Source organism: Chelonus insularis, unplaced genomic scaffold (assembly GCF_013357705.1).
Source record: "Chelonus insularis isolate UGA/USDA-ARS -01 unplaced genomic scaffold, ASM1335770v1 contig_3_pilon, whole genome shotgun sequence".
Lineage (NCBI taxonomy): Eukaryota > Metazoa > Arthropoda > Insecta > Hymenoptera > Braconidae > Chelonus > Chelonus insularis.
This window is the reverse complement of record NW_023276556.1, coordinates 289321-305919: the sequence shown is the minus strand read 5'-3', so window position 1 is coordinate 305919 and position 16599 is coordinate 289321. Positions and strand designations below refer to the sequence as shown.

Genomic DNA, 16599 nt, shown 5'->3' with positions numbered 1-16599 from the left:
CAGGAACAGTGATTTGATTTAGTCGTCGATAATCACCGCAGGCGCGCCAAGAACCAGTCTTCTTTTCAACAAGATGTAATGGACTTGACCAATCACCGTTTGATGGATAACACCAGCCTTGCTGCATCATGTATTCATACTCAGCTTTAGCTGCTTTGAGTTTTTCGCCAGCTAGACGACGAGCACGTTCATTAACTGGAGGACCACGAGTCGTAATGTAATGTTGAACTCCATGAAGTGGTGGTTTACAACCAGCTGGTTTTGTGACGTCAGGATAATCTTTTAAAACTTCGTAGAACGGATGCTCCTTGATGACAGAACAGATTGTTGGTTGTGTTGAACTACTAATTTTTGCAGGTAGAAAAAGTTTTGTCTGCGCGTCAATTAGTCGTTGATTTTTAAGATCAACCAGAAGGCCGTGATGTTTTATAAAGTCAGCACCTAGTATAGGGTGAGTAACATCAGCGATTGTAAATGGCCATAAGTAAGATCGTCGTAATCCAAGATCTAGTGTCATTGTTTTAGTACCAAAGGTGTTAATGGTAGAACCATTGGCTGCGAAGAGTTTGATTTTAGGTACTGGTGCAAAAATCTTACTTTTAATAATTACTTTACTCTTTGGCATGACTGAAATGTCAGAACCTGTATCGACTAGAAATCTAAGACCAGATTGTTTTTCTTGCACTTGTAGACGGGATGTTCGATTACCTTCAGAGATACCCGCTACCATCCCCGAAGGCTCTGTTAGTTTAAAGGCTGAGAATTACTCTTGAAGTTGCAGGGTTGACGGCATTTACGTGCCTTTTCTCCGAATCTACTGTGATAAAAACAAAATCCATCATTGTTGTTGTTACTTTGTTGTGAATTTCGTGATCTACTTCGGGATCTGGCTCGATCACGTCTTACGTAGCGGTTTAACTCATCAAAATTCTTGGTTAAAATTGCAATTTGTGTTGACAGATCTTCAGTATTCATTGGAGATGTTTTTGACTTTGAGGATGTTGATGCACATGCATTTCCGTTGTTATCTATCGCCAAGATGCTAGGTCGAGAAACTTCCATGATTTTATCAGCTTGGAGAGCGAGTTTTGATAGATCAACGACCTCACTGATAGCTAAGATGCCTCGTACATGCTCAGGAAGTTGTTCCAGGAAGAGTGTTCGAAGGATGTTATCACCAACTTCAGTTCCAGCTAGATTTCTCATCCGTTGCAGCATGTTTGATGGTTTGTCATCAGCAAATTCAGCTCCTCGCAAAATACGACGTAATTTAGACTCATTAGTTTCGTCGAACTGACTAATAAGACGTTCTTTTATGACTTCGTATTTACCTTGATCTGGAAGTCGTTCCATGATGTCGGAGATAAATGGTAGAGTCTCAGGATCGAGGTTGGTGATGACGTATTGGTATTTAGTCATATCCGAGGTGATACGCGCAAGACCAAACGCGGCTTCAACTTGTCCGAACCATAGCTTTGGACTTGATTTCCAAAATGGCGCAATTTTTGGTTTTCGAGTTTGAAAAATTTCAAGAGCTTGTTCTTGATTAAAAACAATGTTTCCTGCTTGCTCAGTCATGTTTGCTTCTCGGTTAGGTAAGACTGGAGAATTTGGGCTGTCCACTTGTACGTTTTGACGTTGTTGCTGTCGCACCGGTGAATGATCTATCACCATGTCAATCGAATAATCAGAATGTTCGGGTCACCAGTTATGTGGGGATGCCGTAAGGAAAAAGGGCGAACCACATAAGATTTATTTATAAACAAATAGTTATTTATTAATAATTATAGCAAACAAAGATAATTTTTAGTTAGAAAACGTTACAATAGAAAGCGCAGTAAAAAGTCACTGAAACGCCATGTTACGTTACTGGCGGGATGAATATGTGATGGCCGGCTTGGAACTTGGCCGCCTGGCCGCAAGATGGGTTCCTTGAACCGGTCGGTGGAGCCGCCATGCGGCAAGTGGGCAAAGCCTCACGAGCTGCCGCAGCAGCATAGTAAATGTTGCCATCTTTTGCTTCGCTTTGGTAATAAGTTGAATTACTTTCTTTTTTACCGACATAAGATATCGTACCAGCCATCGTTTTTCGTGGTGGAATGTAATTTAATACAATATAAAAACTTATGGTAGTTATGTCAAAGAATACAGACCCATAGAAGCCCAGGGCAATAGGATTTAATGTCGCAGTAGAACGCTCAGTACTAACTGCGACCACAGATGTCGCAGCAGTCCAAATGAGTAGGCTGGAGATGGAGTGGCCAGCAGTCGTTGACCAAACGTCAATCGAACCAGTATTGAGTCAGTATGTAGATGAATGTTTGAATTTTTAGGTGATTTAGATAGCAGTAAACAATGATAACATGGATGAAAAAATTCATTAAAGAAACAACTAGGTAAACCACTAATCAGAGCCAGGTTATATTTCCGAAATTCTCGACTATTTCCAATTAGGATATCGCATTTTAAATAATGCAAATTTCGAATAAATGACAATGGAACATGATTTTTTCATCTTTTATAATTGAGAATTTTTTTAATTATCAACATTGAAGAATAAAAAATGGCAAAATTATGAATATCAGTCTGATGTAGAATTCTGTATAATTAAAATATCGAAAAGTCGGAAATCAAGCTCGCAGGCAATTATGAGAGCGTCCATTTTAGGGGAAAAAGTGCTTAAAACATAACTTTTCCATCTTTGAAAATTAATTACTTTGTCAATTATTAAGATTAAGAAATCAAAATTAGCAGAATTATACAAAATAGTCTAATGTATAATTCTGTATAATTAAAATAATGAAAAGCCGCGAATCAAGCTCGCGGCATTAATTATAATCGCAGCATAAAGGACATAAAAAACAATATTTTTTGCAAGAGGACAATAAATTTTAGAATAGAATATTAAGTGAACGACGAGAAATGGCGAATTTCCCGCGATTACAGTCTATTCAAATTGATTTTAGAGATAGCGTACTGGCTGAAAAAATAGTAAAAAACATCTTAAAGGATTTACAAGAATCGGTTGACACCAGAAATGTAGGAACTATGTCAGCTATCAATCAATTCCGTCCGATTTTCGTAAACGTGCATCGGCAGAATTTTTATTGGAACGTCTAATTCTTCATTTAATACGCATACCATGAGACTAAATGGTTTTCGAGTACATTTTGATGAACACTTGATGGCAACAGGAATTCCATGTACTTGCTGTTGCGGTGGCAGTATGATTGCAACACTCCCATTCGGGGCATACCTATAAGGGTAATCCGAAGAAAGATCTTCATGTATGACTAATGGGAGTGCTTTATGACATAATTGTGTTAATCGATCAGATTTAGTATGCTTTTCACAGCGTTCAATGAGTTGACTATGTAATAAAGAATTGATCAAACTGAAGATTATAAGTCGAGGTCCTATAAGTGTACGGGGCAATTCAATTGTGACGTAAAATGGATGCTTCTTTATGCAGTGGATATTATAAGCATCATCGATCTAACATGAATAAATTAGTGATATTAATATTGTCCTAAAAATTTTTATTAAAAAAATATTCGAAAAAAAAGTTACCATCACGTTCTCCTCATTATCCATAGGTGCTGTACCGACCTTCCATTCAAAACGGTAGTATTCAATTTCCATCTTGAAAAGAAAATTTCAAAATTAATAAATCTTATTTTTAGTTTGTTTCAACGATAAATAGTGAATGTTCTGCTGACAGGTTCCATTTTTATTGAAATGACCGATTAACCTAAAGTTACTAAACTACCTGTAGTATAGTCTCTACCGCAAGATAGACCACTGTACTCGTGACTTCTCAACTTTTTGAGATGGATAATAAAAAGAATAGGCTCCCCGCTTATTCATAAAAAATTATAAGAATTTAGAAAAAAGTCTCACTCTTAAAACTCTACCAGGAGTTGATAATATTTTGTTAATTAGACTTCGTCTACAAGAAAAATGTATACAATCTAGTAAGTAAGGTTAGGTGGTACATCGAATAGTGTGAAATTTATGTTATGGCACTACTCTTAGATGTTTTATTACCGATTATGAATATATAACATTATTACCTGGAGATCACTAAAATTTATTGTCCTCTTGCAAAAAATATTGTTTTTTATGTCCTTTATGCTGCGATTATAATTAATGCCGCGAGCTTGATTCGCGGCTTTTCATTATTTTAATTATACAGAATTATACATTAGACTATTTTGTATAATTCTGCTAATTTTGATTTCTTAATCTTAATAATTGACAAAGTAATTAATTTTCAAAGATGGAAAAGTTATGTTTTAAGCACTTTTTCCCCTAAAATGGACGCTCTCATAATTGCCTGCGAGCTTGATTTCCGACTTTTCGATATTTTAATTATACAGAATTCTACATCAGACTGATATTCATAATTTTGCCATTTTTTATTCTTCAATGTTGATAATTAAAAAAATTCTCAATTATAAAAGATGAAAAAATCATGTTCCATTGTCATTTATTCGAAATTTGCATTATTTAAAATGCGATATCCTAATTGGAAATAGTCGAGAATTTCGGAAATATAACCTGGCTCTGATTAGTGGTTTACCTAGTTGTTTCTTTAATGAATTTTTTCATCCATGTTATCATTGTTTACTGCTATCTAAATCACCTAAAAATTCAAACATTCATCTACATACTGACTCAATACTGGTTCGATTGACGTTTGGTCAACGACTGCTGGCCACTCCATCTCCAGCCTACTCATTTGGACTGCTGCGACATCTGTGGTCGCAGTTAGTACTGAGCGTTCTACTGCGACATTAAGGCTGGGCTGAAGTCAGAAAGGCGACTGATTCCCCCTATCCAAATACATGGGATCGGGATATTTCTAATTTCTTCGCCAATTTACTATTATTTCTATAAAATTAGGTACCAAATTACAGAGGAAGCAATGCCAGACTGACGTAAACAACAATTTTTTGTATATAGTGAATATTTTTATTAAAAAAATTAGAAAGAATAATGAAAAAATTATGAATTGACTTGCCGCGCTTAAATTTCAAGATGGCGGCCACATCATTCAGATGAAAAATCACTAATTATTTCATTTTTATACGTTTTTCGCCCAAAATTCGTGTTTGCGTCAGTCCTTGCCACCTGTCTGAATGTTAAAAAAATCAATTCATAGTATAAAATTGAATAATTTAGAAATAATTAGAAATCTTGTATTCCAGATGATATTCTCCGGAAAATTAGTTTGAAAAAACTCTGATAAGTGACAGCATTATGCTCGCAGATGACCTCAGTCATCCATATTGAAAAAATGCTCAATCCGTATCCAGAACTGATGGTGCCCTGCATTTTGGCGAGTAAATTCTGTATGTGTGTACGGGTAATATATGTATGCGATGTAAACATAGTGTATCACTTTACAATGCCCTACACTTTGATGACTATTGCAGTTAGGATAAATAAAAATGATGATACTCATTCAACATTAATTAATATAATACCTGCAAATAACTTCAAATACATATATTCATCCATTATTATCATTTTTATTAGGTATAAATGTTAATAAGGAAGCTCAATTCCAAGTCGGCGTATCCAAGCATGTAGTGTAAAAAGAAATATACATTAACTCAATGTCGAGATTATGCTGGCCATGTGGTTAGGGCGTCAGAGTTCTATTTTGCCGGGCAGGGTTCGATCCCAGTCATAACCAATTTTTTTTTTCTCTTTATTCATTGAATTTATTGACGCTAAGTCGAAAAATATTTGAACAGAGCCATAAACTTTCTTTTTGTATAAATACATTGATAATAGCCTGTGTTTAACAACTTATACATCTTTACATGTATTAACAATGTTATGTTATTAACAAGTTAATCATATTATTATCAACATTGAAAAGTAGTTTAAACAATCCGTGGCGAGTTCCGGCACTTCGCTGGCAAGCTCTACCCCCACTCTCTATGCCCAAGCCTGCAGCTTATAATTTTTGAGCATATATAAATGTTTTGTAATCATAATAGCTCGGTGGTTAGCGCATCGGTCTTTCATTTTGATGGGCAGGGTTCGATTCCAGTCATGGTAAAGTTTTTTTTTTCTTTTTTATTTGTTAGATTTGCATGTAATTATAATATTAACATGCTAAAATGAATTCGTACTAACGATTTGATTTTTTTTTTCTCAATTATTTATGTAATTTATCGACGCCGAGTCAGAAAACATATGAACAGGGTTACAAACACTTTTTTTACTATAGCTATATGAACGTAGCTTTTTTTTAAGCAATTTAGAAATATTCAGAAGTATGTAGTTGGAACAGTCCGCGGGGAGTTCCGGCACTTCGCTGGCAAGCTCTATCCCTACCCTTCATACTCAAGCCTGCATTATACAACTTATAAACATAAACATAATATCAGAGATGATATGTTAGCTCTGTGAGTAGAACACCAAGCTTTCATTTTACCGATTAGGGTTCGATCCCAGTTATAGCCAATTTTTTTTTTCATCAAAATTTTATATAAATACAATAATTGGTTGTTTATATTAGTTCAAAATTAATTCCTATAGTCTTTTGGAGACAACATTTTCTAAAAAAGAGAATTCATAGTAACTCGTTCCTCACCCTCAGCTTATTTTCAGAAAAACAAGTTTTTTTTCGTAATTAATTGGAAGAATAATTTAATCAAATATATGAATTGATTTATAAGTATATAAAGTCACTTGAACAAGAAACAGAAAAAAAAATTGCCTATGACTGGGATCGAACCCTGCCCAGCAAAATAAAAGATTGGTGCTCTAATCACTGAGCTATTATGGTTTCAATAATAGTGAAGATGCTTGAAAATTATAAGCTGCAGGCTTGGGCACAGAGAGTGGGGGTAGAGCTTGCCGGTGAAGTGTCGGAACTTGCCGCGGATTGTTTAAACTATTTTTTATTGTTAATAAGTTGTTAAAAAAGGCTATTATCAATGTATTTGTACAAAAAAAGGTTAATGACCCTGTTCAAATATTGTCTCATTTGTCATCGATTGATTGAAAAATAATTTTACATAAAAATTGAAATTTAAAACTCATTTTCGCCATGATGAAATTGCAATTACATGCAATTTGAATTAAAAAACAAAAATTTTCCGCAATTGGAATCGAACACCGTTCGGTAAAATAAATGTCGAATCTTCTGACTACAGAGCCAACATATGTTCATTTGCTTTGTTTACGTTTAGATATCATAAGCTTCAGGCTTGGCAACAGAGGGTGGGGGATGTGCTTGCTCGTCAACTGTTCGAACTCGCAGTCTTCTCTGAAAAATAAGACGGAGATAAATAGATATATTCTGTGCTCTGTCTTGCTCGAAACAGATTATTCTGAAATTTGTAAATTTCTTGGTGCCCTAAGGCTCCCTTTTTGTAGTGCATCCCTGAAAATTATCATTTTTCGAACGATTTCCCTGTTACCTACTCAATTTCAGTTGATGTCAAGCTTCGGCCTTTTGCCGGACAACACGAGGGCGTAAAGTCAACTCCGGGAAACTTTCTGACTTCAGCCCAGCCTTAAATCCTATTGCCCTGGGCTTCTATGGGTCTGTATTCTTTGGTTATGTATTGCGGTACAAATGTATAGTAATAAAAATGTTCAGGGTAGTATAATTTTGGTACATACACCCATCTGGCCAAGAGATATATGGCATAAAAATATGCCTGCCATTTGCGAATATAAGTTCCCATATTAAATCGTTTTTATTTATTTTTTCACATAACATATATCCAGCTTTGCTATAATTACGATAAAATTTTGAGTATTTGTTAAGCAATTTATTTCATAGAATTATAGTAATAAAAAAAAACACTTAAAATCGTTATCATGAGTTTATTAGGTGCATAATTTGCCGTTTATTTGCATTACTTGAATATTTTTAGAATTTGTGACTTATCTTATGTTTTTTCTTCAGAGCAAGATGAAAAACAACCGGATTTAATTCTAAGATTGAGGGTTGATCGACCGCTTTATAATCAAGATACATTAAATCAAGAATTCTATTATGAAAAACCAAAATTTTCATGTAAGTATTAAGTTTTGAGTTAAAATAAAATTATTAAGATTATCAAAATAACTTAACATTTGAAGGTGATGCATAAATAAAGATGGTACAAAAGTTTTTATTTTTTCAAGTTATTTTTATTAGACTGTTTTGGAATATCTGTACAGAGTAATAAAAAATTTTAATATTAATATAATAACATTTATTCTTTAAATATTTTTCAATATATGTTAAACAATTGTAAAATTATGAGTACACGTCAAAAATTTTCAGTGATTAAGAGAGTGTCAAACTCATTAGCAAATAAAAGTTGTCAATCATGTATAACTTCCATGTTACCAGTCATAAAATGGTTGAAGAAGTACAAATGGAAGGAACATATAATATCAGACATCATATCAGGAATTACGGTGGCAATAATGCATATCCCTCAGGGAATGGCTTATGCTTTATTAGGAAATGTTCCACCAGTCATTGGCATTTACATGGCATTTTTTCCAGTATTAATCTATTTTTTACTTGGAACTTCTAAACATGTTTCTATGGGTTAGTCAGAAATTTTAACGTAATGATTAATTCAAAAAATCACTTGATAATTGATCTAAAATAAAATTAATTTTTCAGGTACTTTTGCTATTGTGTGTCTAATGACTGGTAAAGCTGTGACTTCATATTCTTATTCAACAGATAATTTAGGTATCAATAATACTGAGATGATAAATACTACTTCTACGCAGTATTCACCGATGCAAGTAGCTACGGCTGTAACTTTTACAGTAGGAATATTACAAGTAATGTTTTTTACGAGTATATGTAAAATTTTTCTTATTTGTTAATGTCAAATCTATAGAATTAACGCATGAAATAAAAATTAGTTACGAGATTAAATTATTTGTAGTTAATGATGTTTTTTTTACGCTTGGGCATTATCAGCACACTACTCAGTGAAACTTTAGTAAATGGATTCACGACCGGAGCTGCCATTCATGTACTTATGTCCCAAATAAAAGATCTCTTCGGTCTAAAATTACCAAAGCAACAAATAGATCATTTTAAAGTTATTTTTGTAAGTATACTTTTCACTGGACTAAAATATTATATTAGTCATATAATCTCAATTATGTGACAAAACAAATGATTGAATAGCGTATATGTTTCATTTATTTTTCAGACGACAATAGATATATTTTCTGTACTTAATGATCCTAATTTTGCAGCTATGATTGTTTCTGCAGTTTCAATAGCAATTATGATAATCAACGATGAATTTTTTAAGGTATTATAGGATTTTTATAAAATCTGTTTATAACGTATCACAAATACTTGAGATTGATTTAATATAATTGGACTAATGTTTTTAGCCATGGTTGAAAAAAAAATGTAATATGCCCATACCAATTGAATTAATTGCTGTTGTTGCTGGAACTTTGATCTCAAATTATTGTGATTTACCTGGTAAATACAAAATTCAAACAGTTGGGGACATTCCAACTGGGTACGTAACTTTCGATTATAATAATATGTAAACTTAATTACGAATACAGATACTTTACTACACGTTTAATGATTTAACAGACTGCCAAAACCCGAGTTACCTACTTTTCAACTTTTATCAATAGTTGCCGTTGATTGCATTGCTATCACTATGGTGTCTTACACAGTAACACTTTCTATGGCTTTAATATTTGCCCAAAAATTACAATACGATATTGATTCTAATCAAGAACTTTTTGCGATGGTAATTCAATGTATAATTGTAAATCTTTCAGTGAATCAAGGATAAGCATAAATCAATTTATTAATTAAAGTATAATCTAATAAAAGAAACTAACTAATCCATGTAATTACATATATTTTCAGGGCATGAGTAATGTATTTGGGTCATTCTTTTTCTGTATGCCCGTTTCTGCATCATTAAGTCGGTCTTTAATTCAACAAACAGTTGGTGGAAAAACTCAGATAGCTAGTATTGTTTCCTGCTCCATTTTATTAATTATTCTTCTATGGATCGGACCATTTTTTGAACCTTTGCCAAGATGTGTATTAGCATCAATAATCATTGTAAGAAGATCGAATTAGATTAACAATATTAAACCAGAAAAATATTTTAGAAAAACAAAACAATATTTGGTAAATATTATATCAAATAATTATAACACAATTACTTTTTAGGTTGCTTTGAAAGGCATGCTATTACAAGCAAAACAACTACGACGTTTTTGGAAGGTCAGCAAGTTAGATGGGATAACTTGGATTGTCACTTTTTTAGTTGTTGTTTTAGTGGGAATCGATATTGGACTTTTGTTTGGTTTACTTACATCTCTGGCAAGCATATTATTTCTCAGTATAAAATCTTACTCTTGTTTGCTCGGACATGTGCCAAATACTGATTTATACTTAGACATAAGTAGATACAAAGGAGTAAGTAAAAAAAATTAATTCTTGATTTTTGAATCGTAAGAAATAATTTACATTAATTCATAACTTATGTATATTTTTTAGACAGTTGAATTAAAGGGTATAAAAATATTTCATTATTGTGGAGGATTGAATTTTGCCAATAGAAATAATTTCAAGTTACGACTATTTGAGTTAGTTAATGTAAATCCACAAAAAGTATTAAAAAAAAGGATGAAGAAACTTAAAAGTATAACTGACGACTGTAACTATGATGATGATCTAGAGCAAAAATTACGATGCATTGTTATGGATTTAAGTGCATTGAGTTATATTGATCCCAGTGGAATTACAATTTTACATGCAATCTCAGATGAATTCGCTTCAATTAATATTCCTATTTACTTAGCCGGATGTTCAGCACCAGTTTTTGAAAGTATTCTTAAATGTGATAAATATGCTGCTGGAAAACATCAATTCATCATTTTTGTTACAATTCATGACGCAGTAACTTACGCAAAAGAAATATTTGCTATTAGTTGATGATGATGAAATTAATAATCAACGATTATAAAAATAAGTTCATGACGATGAGAAATCTTTACGTAATGAAATTAACTAATAAATTATTATAAACTTAAATGTTTGACATTATTTATGAAATTATTTTGTATTGAAATATTAAAAATTATATTTTCAACCATGCAATTTTATGACTGTAAAAATATTCAGTATACTTTATCTCTATTATTGTAGTTTATACTTTGATATTTATAAAAATTAACATCTTACCAAATTAATTATCTACTTATATTTTAACTTATTTATTATATTTTCTCATGTCTTACGAATTGTTATAAATTACTTTAAAATCAATGTCTTGTTGCTTCAGTTTATTAAATACTGCAAAAGTTATTAAGAAAATTTGAAAATACGCGGGTAATGCAGACCAATAAACTGGGTAAATGACGTCGACCATATCAATATGGCCGCCACGTGGAATAGGATTAGGATCACAGTCTTGACTGATTTGTTATATGGCAATCATCCAGTTACTCTGAGTAGTTTGAAAAAACTAAAATTTCTTCTAATGAAGGAAAAAAATTGATATGTGTGATTTTTTATCGTGTACTGTTCTATAATTTTGTCATTAAATCATTACTACATTGAATCCATTGATATATGAACATTTTGAAATTGAAAAGTTTTAATCATGGATGTTTGAAATCATTGCATAGTAACTAACGGTGTAAATGTAGAAGTTTTATAATTCATATTAATATTCTCTAGTCAAGTAAGTATATTACAAAATATTTATTTTGTATTAATTAGTATTGTGTTTATAAATTATTAAAAAGGTATTTACACTCATGCATATTGATATTTCAATATTTTTCTTGGCACGTAAATAGTTCGGTTGTTATTTCTGTTATACAGTAAACTCCAACTTACGTAAATTGTGTTTTACGTGTCTAAAGTAGAAAAAAATTTTGTGTCGGATAGAATAACGGTATTTTGAAATGATTAATATTAGTAGTCGTTGATAAAAGACGAGTTCTTAGATGTTTCTAGAGCCAATTACGAATGGAATTCAATGGAATTGATTGATCATTACATTCTAGTCGGCAACTACAATAATATAAATAAACACATTTTTTCTATAATAATTAATTCATTTGGTTATCATGTTTATAAAAATCATAATTCAAACATATATAAAATAAAGTTAAACTTATTATGAAAATACGGTAATGATAATGTCAAATGTCAAATGTTTTGATTATCGTCATTAATTATCGTAAGTTTGAGATAATAGTTATTGGTGTCGCAAAGCTAATCGCTAGCAATTTTTATACATTAACCTTTGATAGATACTGGTACTAAAAACCACATCATATATTAATATGTAAAATTGTCTACAAGACTTTTCTTATAATTCAATATAGCTCTAAAGAAATTGATTAAGTTTTTACAGCTTTCTTTGTAACATTGAATTATTGAAAAACTTTACCCTTCAGCAATATTAAAAAAACAATATTACTTCAGAAAAACATTCAAAAATGGTTAAATATTTTATTTTCATCAAATTCAACACACGTTGAGGTCAAAATTATTCTAACCACCATTTATTATAGTATATGACATTAAAGTAATTAAAACTATAATTTTCTTCTTTATCTAGTAGATTGTTACAAGTTAATAATTATGATAATTGTGAATAATTTGGATTTAATAGTTTTATAGTCAATAAACAATAGATGAATTATCTAAATTAACTGCTAATAATTCTTTCTTTATTTTTCAATTAGTTTGTATTTTTTTTTTTCTTTATAGGCAAATAATCGAAAACAATAACCATGATTACTGAAGACAACGAGATCGTAGAAGATAAGGAGAGCAATGCTTCTACTCCAAAAACTCCAATGGAAGATGTATCGGGTCTTCGACATCGTGTCCCCTGGAGGGATCGAGATTCATTAGGCAGTGATATACCCGGCCTACATGAAGTTAAAGAATTATTAGAAGATGATGATGCCAGTTGCCTAGCAGAAGAAGAAGATGGAGCTGGATGTCCATTACCTTCCACTCCAGAAGATGATCATCTTCTTGACTGTGAAGTTAGTTTTATATGTATTATAGGCATAAAAAAGTTTAAAAAATATATGAACATGCTGTTTAACTGATTACAATGATGATTTCAGATGACTGAAGTTCTAAAAGCTGGAGTTTTAAGTGATGAAATTGATTTAGGTGCCTTGGCTCATAATGCTGCGGAGCAAGCTGAAGAATTTGTACGCAAGGTATGAGTAAATTTTTTTTCATTAAAAGATTTTTATTTTATAATATCTATGTCAACTATGAGCTATCATCTTATATGTTAGACTTTAATCAATCAAAGTTTTAAAACTCTGAAACCGCAGATAAAAAACTATATGAACATATATTGCTTTCAGAGATAAAAAGTAAGTAGTTGATGAAAAAAAATAATAAAAAAATTTAATTTAATGTTTTTTTTTTTATTACAATTAATTATTTTTTAACTATCCCGATATTTGATCACAAATAATGCATACTAGTGTCAAATATATTATTTACAAAAAATATTGAAATTATGTATTTATTCGAAGCAAAAAAAATATTTATTTTACTAATTATTCAATGATCACTAACTGATGAAATTAATAGATTACTAGATTAAATGTGGTTGTCAAATTATTTTATTTGTTTACTGAACTCACTAAATATTGTCCATGATATCTAATGAATTGAAAGTATTGGTTACAGGTGTGGGAAGCATCGTGGAATCAATGTCATTTTCGTAATTTACCAAGATGGCTTCAAGACAATGATTTTCTTCATGCAGGACATCGACCGCCTTTGCCGTCCTTTTATGCCTGTTTCAAGAGTATTTTCCGCATCCATACCGAGACTGGAAATATTTGGACTCATTTATTAGGTAAATAATTTTTTAACTCAGCTCTGAATAGCATATCCTTTAATAATTAATTATTCGATATGTATATGGATATTTACAATTTAATCTAATTAAAGATCATTCAATAATAAATGTTATTATAAACAGGATGCGTAGCGTTTATTGGAATAGCAATATTTTTCTTAACACGACCACCAATGGAAATACATCTAGAAGAAAAGATTGTTTTTGGAACATTTTTTGCTGGAGCTATTATATGTTTGGGCATGTCTTTTGCTTTTCATACAGTACACTGCCATAGCGAATGTGTTGGCAAACTGTTTTCAAAGCTCGACTATTGTGGTATAGCCATGCTCATCATGGGCAGCTTTGTACCCTGGTTGTATTATGGATTTTACTGCGATTATCAGCCAAAACTAATTTATCTATCAGTCGTCGTTGTATTGGGTATTACTAGTATCGTTGTATCTTTGTGGGAAAGGTTCGGCGAGCCAAGCTATAGGCCACTCCGAGCTGGTGTCTTCATGGGTTTCGGTCTTAGCGGAGTAAGTTTTTCATTTATAATTATTCTTATAGAGTATATAGTAAAACTTGAGGTAAGATAATTGATTAAAGAAAAATTAATAAATTTACAATATTTTCTAAAATTTAAGTATTCACAAATTATAACTTACCTTGCTCCAAGTTTTTCTAACCGAACTGATAATAACTTGACTCTTCATGACATTAATTAAATTTTTCAGGTCATACCCGCTGTCCATTACGCTATTGCTGAAGGCTGGTTTAAAGCAATAAGCCAAGCTTCGCTTGGTTGGTTAATCTTAATGGGTTGTTTGTACATATTAGGTGCTTTGTTTTATGCATTAAGAGTTCCTGAACGATTTTTCCCTGGGAAATTTGATATTTGGGTAATTTATATTTAAATCAAAAGCATCTTTGACATCTTTTTGTTTAAAATATGGGTATATTTTAATATTTTTAATTATAGTTTCAGAGTCATCAAATTTTTCACGTGTTAGTAATAGCAGCTGCATTCGTACATTATCATGGAATAACGGAAATGGCCATGCACAGGATGACTGTCGGGGATTGTTCAAATCCAGCGCAAGCCATAGCTTTTTAAATACTAAAACAATGAGCGTAAGTTGGAGAAGTGGCTGTAGTTGAAAGGGAAACAAAAAGTGTAAATCGAATTATTGAATTGTTGAACTCCTTATATATGTATTAAATTTGAAAATTGCAAAAGAATCTAAAGATTTGCATACAAATCTTTCAAATACTGTTTATGTGAATTTTCAGTGTAAATCATAAAATCTTATATCTCATTCACGTAAAAAGAAATCACCATTATATAGGCAAAGATATATCAACCAATTGTAATACTAATTTTATATATAAACTATTCTAGTTTCAAACAATTGGTTTGTTATCTAAATTACACATTTACAAAAATTTTGAAATTGTGAAAACTCACAAATTTACCATAAACAATAAACTTTTTTAACATACCATAAGATTGGTATAGTTTTCAATGTATAATCTCTGCAAGAATAATAATTTGGCAAGTTTTATAGATCTTTCTTGCTTTTTGGAACGTCATTGATGAAAAAGACTGGCTACATAGACAAAAATAAGATCTTTATCATATACGCTTTATACAACTAGACAATGTTTTGAACATTCTATCATATGAAAGTATAACATTTTGACAGATAAGTGAATTTATGTAACAAGTGATGATTCATTAGTTGTATATTGCTAAATTATCCATAATTAATTTTGTTTAGTCTAAATTATTTTGTTGCTGAAGGTCTACTTATGAATTACGTATATAATTATATTATCAAATTATTTTCAAAGTTATATCTTATTAGTTAAATTTATATTTAGCTTAAATTATTAGGGATATGGGGATTAAATAACTACAAGTATTTATGATGAATTGAAAATGCTTTTTGTCATTTATTCATAAATGATAGAGTGTTATATGAATTATGGCTCCTTCACCATTGAAAAGTATATTTCAATCGAACGTAATTAATTAAGTTTATCTACTTTAAAGTCTACCGTTTCCGTTTAAATAAGCTATGGAATTAAAATAAATTTATGTTGTCATGTAATCATTATTTAGACTGACAAATAAAAAATCATGACCTGATACAAATATAATAACTGATAAGCATCGAAATATTAAATGTTTTTTAGAAGTTTATAATCTTCCGAGGAGCTATTTTTCATTATCAACAATTCTTTTAAAATTTAACAATGAGATACAATATTTTAGGCATTGATTTTCTTTCACTATGTAATTAAGGGTATGTAGATGAAGTTGTTGAAATTTTTACACAAATATATAACAAATGAATAAAACTTATTAATAAAAAATAATAATGTAAATATAAAATTAACTCTTTTTATTACGTACTATGTCATTAAAACTTCCTGTATTTTGAGTTAATCAATATTTGCCATAATTTATTAGTAACTAAATTTCTACAGGGGGATTAAAAATTTCTGACTTAACATTCATCGAGTGTTGGATGAAGCTTTAAAATGATTCATTATTAATAAATAATCTAGTTTTAATGTACAATAATATTAGCTCAGCAAAGTTAAACTGATGTTAATTATTTCATTATTAATAAATGTTCAAATTTTTTTTGTAAATATACATAAATTTGCAAATTTAAGTCTTTTAATAACAAGCCTTATCAATTTCATCCAATAGATTTGAACTTTA

General features: G+C 30.9%; 4 protein-coding genes across 9 annotated transcripts; 2 read left to right on the top strand and 2 right to left on the bottom strand.

Annotated features, from left to right (window-relative positions):
- Positions 1 to 744: 744 nt before the first annotated feature.
- Positions 745 to 1674, bottom strand: LOC118068296 (uncharacterized). The gene has a single exon (XM_035085595.1). It carries the CDS (start codon positions 1672 to 1674, stop codon positions 745 to 747), a length of 930 nt encoding a protein of 309 aa, XP_034941486.1.
- A 1282-nt stretch (positions 1675 to 2956) lies between these two features.
- Positions 2957 to 3728, bottom strand: LOC118068465 (uncharacterized). Its single transcript, XM_035085885.1, has 2 exons — positions 3571 to 3728; positions 2957 to 3495 (listed from the first exon to the last, which is right to left on the bottom strand). The coding sequence occupies exons 1-2, from the start codon at positions 3640 to 3642 to the stop codon at positions 3052 to 3054; spliced, it is 516 nt and encodes a 171-aa protein (XP_034941776.1). The 5' UTR covers positions 3643 to 3728; the 3' UTR covers positions 2957 to 3051.
- Positions 3729 to 5997: 2269 nt separating this feature from the next.
- On the top strand, positions 5998 to 11065 carry LOC118068566 (solute carrier family 26 member 6-like). 3 transcript variants are annotated; one of them, XM_035086046.1, is made up of 11 exons: positions 5998 to 6069; positions 7937 to 8047; positions 8300 to 8572; positions 8651 to 8817; positions 8925 to 9092; positions 9198 to 9302; positions 9388 to 9521; positions 9602 to 9764; positions 9887 to 10087; positions 10199 to 10447; positions 10529 to 11065. In XM_035086046.1, exons 3-11 carry the CDS (start codon positions 8359 to 8361, stop codon positions 10964 to 10966), a joined length of 1839 nt encoding a protein of 612 aa, XP_034941937.1. In that variant the 5' UTR covers positions 5998 to 6069; positions 7937 to 8047; positions 8300 to 8358; the 3' UTR covers positions 10967 to 11065. The 3 variants fall into 3 exon arrangements, with proteins under 3 accessions (XP_034941937.1, XP_034941936.1, XP_034941935.1); XM_035086045.1 differs by lacking the exon at positions 5998 to 6069 and adding an exon at positions 7490 to 7567; XM_035086044.1 differs by lacking the exon at positions 5998 to 6069 and adding an exon at positions 7576 to 7861.
- Positions 11066 to 11422: 357 nt separating this feature from the next.
- Positions 11423 to 16462, top strand: AdipoR (adiponectin receptor). Of its 4 annotated transcripts, none has more exons than XM_035085969.1 (7): positions 11423 to 11717; positions 12758 to 13041; positions 13126 to 13224; positions 13709 to 13880; positions 14007 to 14404; positions 14603 to 14767; positions 14848 to 16462. In XM_035085969.1, the coding sequence occupies exons 2-7, from the start codon at positions 12781 to 12783 to the stop codon at positions 14980 to 14982; spliced, it is 1230 nt and encodes a 409-aa protein (XP_034941860.1). In that variant the 5' UTR covers positions 11423 to 11717; positions 12758 to 12780; the 3' UTR covers positions 14983 to 16462. The 4 variants fall into 4 exon arrangements, with proteins under 4 accessions (XP_034941860.1, XP_034941856.1, XP_034941858.1 ...); XM_035085965.1 differs by having other exon boundaries at positions 13697 to 13880; XM_035085967.1 differs by lacking the exon at positions 11423 to 11717 and adding an exon at positions 11841 to 11933 and having other exon boundaries at positions 13697 to 13880.
- The last annotated feature ends 137 nt before the right edge of the window (positions 16463 to 16599 follow it).

Excerpts from the sequence above, each read along its gene's own strand:
- LOC118068296 (XM_035085595.1), bottom strand. The coding sequence starts at position 1,674 with ATGGTGATAGATCATTCACCGGTGCGACAGCAACAACGTCAAAACGTA.
- LOC118068465 (XM_035085885.1), bottom strand. The coding sequence starts at position 3,642 with ATGGAAATTGAATACTACCGTTTTGAATGGAAGGTCGGTACAGCACCT. Across the intron at positions 3,496-3,570 it reads ATAATGAGGAGAACGTGATG|ATCGATGATGCTTATAATAT; the intron begins GTAACTTTTTTT and ends TATTCATGTTAG.
- LOC118068566 (XM_035086044.1), top strand. Across the intron at positions 10,088-10,198 it reads TATTAGCATCAATAATCATT|GTTGCTTTGAAAGGCATGCT; the intron begins GTAAGAAGATCG and ends ATTACTTTTTAG. Across the intron at positions 10,448-10,528 it reads ACATAAGTAGATACAAAGGA|ACAGTTGAATTAAAGGGTAT; the intron begins GTAAGTAAAAAA and ends TATATTTTTTAG.
- AdipoR (XM_035085965.1), top strand. The coding sequence starts at position 12,781 with ATGATTACTGAAGACAACGAGATCGTAGAAGATAAGGAGAGCAATGCT. Across the intron at positions 13,225-13,696 it reads CTGAAGAATTTGTACGCAAG|TATTGGTTACAGGTGTGGGA; the intron begins GTATGAGTAAAT and ends ATGAATTGAAAG. Across the intron at positions 13,881-14,006 it reads TATTTGGACTCATTTATTAG|GATGCGTAGCGTTTATTGGA; the intron begins GTAAATAATTTT and ends TATTATAAACAG.